The sequence below is a fragment of the Mesoplodon mirus genome, assembly GCF_964341445.2.
Source record: "Mesoplodon mirus genome assembly, chromosome: 15".
NCBI classification, from domain to species: Eukaryota; Metazoa; Chordata; class Mammalia; order Artiodactyla; family Ziphiidae; genus Mesoplodon; species Mesoplodon mirus.
The window spans coordinates 8,289,433-8,297,228 of record NC_138991.1 but is presented as its reverse complement, the minus strand read 5'-3'; the positions used below and the strand labels follow the sequence as shown (position 1 = coordinate 8,297,228).

At 48.2% G+C, this 7,796-nt stretch overlaps 1 protein-coding gene across 1 annotated transcript in view; it reads right to left on the bottom strand.

Annotated features, from left to right (window-relative positions):
- Positions 1 to 515: 515 nt before the first annotated feature.
- BCAS1 (brain enriched myelin associated protein 1) overlaps positions 516 to 7,796 on the bottom strand; it is a 111,432-nt gene continuing 104,151 nt past the window's right edge. Inside the window, exons 11-12 of the mRNA XM_082643382.1 lie at positions 4,635 to 4,898; positions 516 to 1,627 (exon numbers count right to left, since the gene is read on the bottom strand). Of these exons, the coding sequence (XP_082499508.1) occupies positions 1,553 to 1,627; positions 4,635 to 4,898 (339 nt within the window). The 3' untranslated portion in view covers positions 516 to 1,552. The remainder of the gene's footprint in view (positions 1,628 to 4,634; positions 4,899 to 7,796) is intronic.

Below are 7,796 nucleotides of genomic sequence, written 5' to 3'. Positions count from 1 at the left end.
GTGGCCCATGGCTCATCAACAAGGGGACAAAGGCCGGACCCCTGCCTTGTAGGTATAACCAACTTTATGGTGCAATTCATGCTCCAGGGCCCCCTGGCAGATCAGGATGAAACTCAACTCCAGCTGAGACCAATCCCTGTCCTGTCCTTCTCTTCTTCCCTTTCCCCTGGGAGCCCTCCTTCAGCCTAACACGTGCATCTGAATCCCTGTCTCAGGCTCTGCTCTAGGCGGTATGGCCTAAGAAAGTGTTTGTATATGTGTGCATGTGTGCGTATATACAAATATACATGTGCACACATTTGTATGTGCACGTGCCCACATACAAGGAAATTGAGAAGGATCTGGGAGAAGAGGTAAGGTGGAAAAAGAGCACTGATTTTCTACTGTGGAAGATAAAGGCATCTCAGACATAGAGCACGAGAGACCTGCTGTCAAAGTTGAAAATTAAAAGATCCTTCAGATGTAAATGTACTTTTTATTAAATCAGAAAAAGATACAGTATACATGGTATCAGTCAATCAGTCAATGGCTACTTTGGATTACATTTTAATACACTCATCGTCCTATGTACTCCTCTGTACGAGTATTAAAAAAAACTCAGGTATTTGAATAATCTCCTGTAAATTTTTATTATTAACTGGGGTTATAGGGAGGGTTTTATCAGAGCACATCCTGAGAACATTAGGAAATTACAGACAGACTTGAGATAAGTGTCAGACAGAACAGATGAAGCAAGCCCCTCAGCCATCTGAGAAACATTAATAATGTAAGATTGCAGAGACCGAAATCTTTGTTAGGGATGCAGGATGCGGGACGAAAATGGAGACCTTGGCGCCCCCTAGTGTTGCAAAATAAACTCGCAACTTCACTTATTCGGTTTGGTTTGTTTTTTTGTTTTTTTTTGAAGTTGTAATCCCCGCCTTTGTCACTGAGCCTCAAAAAGCAATTGTTTTCCCAAATTATGTCAAGCCCTCTCCAGTCAATCTTTTCCCCCTCGTCAATAACGTTCAAGGACCCTATTTGAGGAACAACTCTTATTCATTCCTTTGTCATTCCCCCCACATTCCGTTCCAGAAAATTGGCAACCTCCCAACACAGAGCCCACGTTTTCCCTCCTTGAGATGTGAACTTAAACAAACGGATTCTTGTCTCTCCTCTTCAAGCTGAGAGGATGAGCGTGTATTTACTACAAAGCTTAATCCCTTCAGGCAGGCGTTTTCCTTCTGCAACTTACTCGTCACCGGCCATTTTTCATAACTTCACCAGAACGCAGTCCTCGGCCCCCTCCCCCTACCTGCTTGGCAACCATCGACTCTTCTGACCTGGCACGTTAACCTGCTAAACCATCTTGACAGTTATTTACCAGGAAAGACTGGACCAGAGACAGAAATAATACACCTCAATATACAACAGCTCAGGCTTCATTTGTAGGCAGAATTTCATTTGATGGCCATCCGAAGAAAAAATATATACATGGAGCGGGGTTGGGGAGGACATGGAGTAGGGAGAAGACCTCTTGGTGGCAGAACTTGGTGGGAACGTGGTGATTTGTTTACTTGGATTTGCCAACTGGTCCGATGGATACGGGGTCTGTTTGCACTTGAGCGTCCAACATCCGCTTTGGTCCCTGGAGAGAAATATACAAGAAGTTGCATCCTAGTGAAGAAGAGCTGTAATATCAACAGCAACAACTGCCATTTATTTAGCACCGACTCTGTGCCACATAAATACACCTTATTTGTGGGCAGTGGGTAAGAGAACGGTTTCCAACAAGATGCCCGAGTTCAGTGCCCGGTTGTATTACTTTCTAGCGTTGGGAAATCTTGGACAAATGGCTGAACTCTTTGAGCTTCAGTTTCCTCATCTTTAGAATGGAGGTGATAACATTTATCTCGGAGGGGTTGTTCCACGATAAAGTGAGTCCTGACTTGTAATGTACTTAGAAGCTGGGGTGTAGAAAACCTGCCACAGTTAGAGCTCACTTCCGTCACCCTCTCTAATCACTTTCTAACCACACTGCCTGTTTACTTTTCTTACAGAACGTATCTTTGCAAAGTTTTCATGTAATACCAAGTAGGCTGCTTTCTGTTAGAATCCAAGCAGCATATGGAGGAGGAGGGAAAAAGGGGCAGAATGAAGGGGATGTCACTAGGAGGGCAAAGGTCATGCAGGGAGTGGTTGGCCGTGCAGACTCTGAGAAGCTGACCTGAGGGCTGAGGCTGGGTTGGGCGGGGGTGAGGTTTCCTGTAGGTGACAGGGCCTCGATGGGTCCCTGGCTGGTGCCAGTCCCGCTGCCGGCACTGCCCTCTCAGGAAAGGGGTCAGACAACCCCAGGGAAATGTGTCCAGCCTGGCAGTCCTCAGGGCTTGATCGCATCCTTGCAAAGTGGCAGGAAACCTCTCCCTCCTTCTCCACCACTGCTGGGAGTCTCCTGACAATGGGAAGATGGAGGACTTGAAGAAGAAGCATTTCTACCTCAAAGGGACGTTGCCGTAATTAAAGAGATGATGAATATAAGTGAAGCACAGCCTCAGGGGAAGGGCTCGGTGACTTGAACTGTAATTATTATCTAGAACCTGCCCACGTCTTGGCATCTCTGCAGGCATCACAATGCCAAACCGCCATTGGCTCTCCCAGGTAACCCTAGAAGTGTTACCCTGGGCATCTATTTCTGCTTTTGCCACTCTATAGCCATTTCTTCACTATAGCAGCAAAATAGTCTTTAAAGGCTATAAACAAAGGTCCAACGCTTCCTTGCTTAACACCCTTTAATAGCTTCCCAATTTAAGTAGGATTATGTCAACATTCTTTGCACAGCCTGTACAGCCAGCATGAGCTGCCCACGGCTCCGACCTTAGTGACTTTTATTATTCACCGAGCTCACCACCTCCCAGCAACGGGGGCCTCAAACATACAAAGCTCATTCCCACCCCAGGGCCCTTGCACATGCTGTTCCCTCCTGCTGGAACAAAGAGCCTTGCTCTCTTCCTGTCTGGCACCGATAATCCATCCTGTCTCATCTCAAATATTACCTCCTCAGAAACACTTTCTGGATCCACAGATTCCAAGTTGCACACGTACTGCTCTCCTCATCCCCAGCGTAACCCTATCACATTACCATGTTCATTTCCCCTCCGTGACTTCCCACACTCACATTTTTGATTTTTAATTTATCTACTTTATAATTCCATGTGTCCCACTAGAAAGTGAGCCTCCAACTGAGGTTCTACACACATACTCAAGGACACAAAGACGAGACAGAAATAGATGACATTGATCATAAAATTTTAAACTTGGGGCCTGAGATTCTGTATTTCTAATAAACTCCCCAGAGATCCTTCTAAAGACCAAACTGGGGCCAGAGGAACCACAGCCCTCACCTAACCTCTACCTGTAATATTAGAGGGCACCAGTGTCTACAGATATGCATGAAACGGGAGAGTTAGGAATGATTAGGGCAGTTTGCTTCACGGAACTACCCCACCTTCACTGCAACATGAAGGTGAACCCCAGTTCACTGGCCCCATAGCTGAGGCCAGCAGTACTTCCTTGCCTGGCCCTCCTGGCTCATCTCACATTCCCACGGGCCCTGGGTATGATTTCACTTGTCTCTCCTAGTTTACGCTTGATCATCTTTCTTATTATTTGATGATTCTTCAGACTCTCCCTGTTTGCCAGGATTTACGTTATCCCAGGTATAATGAAGCCTTTACTAGTATCGTATTTCACTCTATCTATTCGTTCATCAGCAGACACTGCTGGGGTGTCGACTGTGTTCTAGCCACACGCTGGCGGGGGTGGGTGGCGGGATGGAGGGGACAGCACGTCTGCCTGTGACAGGTCTGGTCACTGCCTTCCCTAAGCTAACAGTCTGGAGAAGGAGACAGAGAAGAACCAAATAGACACAAATAAAGAACCCCAAGCTTACTTCATTATTTAATGTCTGGCTTCCACTCACCCCTCATTGGACTTCCCCAGAGGGAAGGAGCTAATAAGTTTTAGCCTGGTCTGTATACCCACCACCCCGGGACAGGCTCAGAGCAGCTTCCCTGGTGGAAACTCCACAAGGCTGTCTTTGGCCACAGACGAGCATCCCTGCTTCTCATCACCTGTTCCTGCCAACCCACTCCCATCCTTGTATTCCCTCTCCTCCTCCAGCCAGACGGAGCCTCAGATCCGTGCCGTCTCCCCCCCACACCTTTGTTCCCATGGCCTGGACCTCACCTGCCTTCAGACTTCCCCTTGCCTCATCCCTCTACAGGTTAACTTGAGGCCCCTGCTCACATGGAACCTCTGAGAAGCCCCCGCCCCCCTCCTCCCAAACCCAAGGCCAGGCCATGTCCTCACCCTCAGGCTCCCTTCCCGTTCCCGCCCCTGCCTCCCAGCTCCGCCCCCCAACCCCAATCCCAACCCCCACCCCACCCCCACCCCCACCCCCACCATCAGCGTCACACCTGCCTGTGGCCGCGGGAAAGCGATGCCTGCGCCCACCTTGCTCTCTGCGCCTGGCACACAGCAGGTCCTCGGTGTTTGGCCAAGGCCCAGCCACCCCCTGGCCAGCTGGTCCCCTTTGGAGGCGGGACCCACAGCCCCGGCCCAAAAGCCCAGAAAGAAGAGGCGAACCGTCCACCCACCAGGCCCTTGAAGAAGCCCCCGAGGGACTGTCGCCGCTTCTCGAGCCTCTTCTGGGACTTGTCCCCGTCCCGCAGCGAGTTCACCTCCACCGGGGCCGGCTCCACGCGCGGGGCCGGCTCTTTGGCTTCCTGCTTGCTGCCCTTCTGCTTCTCGGTCTCGGCAGACGCCTTCTTGTCCTTGGAGGAGCCCTCTTTGCCCTTCTGGCCAGCGGCTGCCGGTTCTGACTCCGGCGGCACCACCACCTTCTCAGTGGACTCTGAGGCCTGGAGCAAGTTCAAACAAAATGCATTTTTAGTGGCTGCAAGACAACGCTCAGTAGCAGGTGAGTAAACATGTTAAAACAGAGATGTTCAACGGTTGGATGGTGTCTACGTGTTCAGGATTCCTGGGTGAGATGGAAAAAAATGAGAGAAATGTGTAAATACTTTTTATGGTATGAAGTCACAGTGGGGACATTTATTTACCAATCTGATCATTCATTCATTAATGAAAACTTCCCCAGCAAGCATTCTTTACTCCTTCTTCGGGAACTCGAACCTGGGTTTTCCCTGGAGAACGACCCTTCTCTCTGGTTTATTCCCTGTGGTTTCGACACACTCATTTCATCCCTGGACAAAGGGCACACGACTCAGGCCTGGCCAGTCAGAGCACTGCATGTGATTGGGCTGCTGGGATTGGTTCCAGCTGGCCAAAGGCAGCTAAACCTGAGCTAATCTCAGGGCTTTGCTAAAGCAACCGAGAGAGAGGTCAGTTCCCTTTCCGTGAACTTGAAGCTGGGAAGATGAAAGCCTGGAGCTTCCAGAACCACCACCATTTCCAAAAAAAATCCTGGAAGTGGAATTTCTTTTTTCTTGAAAAATGAACCATGAGGCACAGAGGAAAGCAGAGCTGAGAGATGAAGAGAGAGAAAGAGAAAAAGAGCCCACATATGGATGGCATTGCACATGCGCCTGGATCTGGCTGTTCCTGAAGCCCGTTTTTGTATGAGCCAGCTTTGAGAGGATTTCTCCCACTTGCAACCACACGTGACTCTTCTTGAGGATGCCTGGTCTTTTCTTCAGATTATGTCTATCTTAATTTCCGGCGTGAAACTGTCATTTCATAAAACAGTGGTAAAAGAAGATAATTGTTTTAGTTTTGAACATGCATCTTTTCATGGTAAAGTGAAATGTTTGCATTCCTACTTGGTTCCTACAATTTGGAGGAATAAGGCTGTAAAATCCAAAATTCTAGGTAAATTACAGACAACCAAAAATCTGTTAGGAAGTAAAAGACTTTTTCCCATAATTTACTCGAACTGAAATGACTCTGGGGGCCGGACAGATAAAATGAAAACATGAAAGAGGCTAGGGGTAAGAATAATCATATGGTGAACTTACTTCCCCAGTTGTGAAAGCAGCACAAGGCCAAAGAAATATTTCTCTAGTGTACGAAAAACAGTTCAAGCTATGCTGGCTTTGACGTTGGGGAGACAATTTGCATTAGGGGGACTGTGGTGAATTGAATGCCACATGCCTTGTCTAAAGGGGCAACAACTGCTCAGACCCACCAAAAGATACGATGTGGGATTATAGCCCCAGCGCTGTCATATCTTCTATGTTTTCAAACGGAAACTTGAAATCGAATTATTTTAAATGCAAAATATGTCCATTTAAAAATATTGAAATCGAAAGTTTTAAAGCCCTGTTCACAGCAAACAACCACAACACAATTATCCCTGTGGGCTACATCTGGCCCACTAGATACATATTTACAACTTAGGATTCATAAAATTTATGTGTTATCCCCAAGTCACAAAGTTCTATGACAAAGTGACAGCTTTGATTCAGAGGGCATAGAACTGTCATTTCACATCAGTGAATCAAACACACCCCTTAGAAATGAGCAAGAAGACAGAGGAAATTCCCCTGTCCTGAAGGCCTCCCCAGGCTGCAGCGCCCTCCTGGAGGGCAGAACTCCTTGGAGAACAAAGCCTCAGACATCCAGTTCAGCCCAAGAAGATGTTTTACAAGCACATGTCCTGAATATTTCTGTTGGATCCCAGTTGCCAAAGTTGTAGCAAATGCTAAGATACAGATGTCGAGGGCCCAGAGCAGATACTCGCCTTAGAAAGAGACAGAAACTCCCACTGTGCTGCTCTGCACAAAGGCTAGAAACCAGTGACCCTGCTCAAACACCGTGTTAACTGTTTCTGTTGCACAGATTTTAAGATACAGTGAGTAGCTAGAAGCTTAGTGTCTGGAGTCAAAAGAACATGGTGTGGGGACTTCCCTGGTGGTGCAGTGGTTGAGAATTCGCCTGCCAATGCAGGGGACACAGGTTCAAGCCCTGGTCCGGGAAGATCCCACATGCCGCGGAACAACTAAGCCCGTGAGCCACAACTACGGAGCCTGCGCTCTAGAGCCCGCGAGCCACAACTACTGAAGCCCATGTGTCACAACTACTGAAGCCCGTGCGCCTAGAGCCCGTGCTCCACAACAAGAGAAACCACCGTGGTGAGTAGCCCCCGCTCGCGGCAACTAGAGGAAGCCCGCGTGCAGCAACGAAGACCCAACACAGCCAAAAATAAATAAATAATAATAAAATTAAAAAAAAAACAAAAAAAACAAAAACATGGTGTGGTTCTGGTTTCATCACATCCTTGCTGTATGACCTGGAATAAATGGTGTGATCTCTCAGCTTCCTCTTCTGTGTGGGAGTAACAAACAAACAAACAAATCATACTTCATGGTGTTGTGAGGATTAAATTAGCTAGTAATGGAAAGCCCACTGCACACAGTGTCTGGATGCCAAGCATAAAGGGACCAACCGTCTTGGTCTGTCTGGGAGTGAGGGGGTTCTAGGATATGGAACCTGTATTCTTAAAACCAGGAACGTCCCGGGCCAACTGGGATGAGTCGGTGGTCCTGGCTTAACACTACCGGCAGCGACTCTGAGTGGCTGAGCATCCAAGCTGCGGGTATAGACAAGGCGCTCAAGAAATACAGACGCCTGCTGAGTCGAGTCCCCGTGTCTCTCCAGCCTCATCTTCTATCCTACCTCACCCCCCGTCCCCCCGCTCATTCTGCTCCAGCCACACGGTGCTTTTTTTTCTTGAACAAACTTATTCTCAATTCAGAGCTTCCTACTGGCTGTGCTTCTGCTTGGTCTGTCTCCAGGGC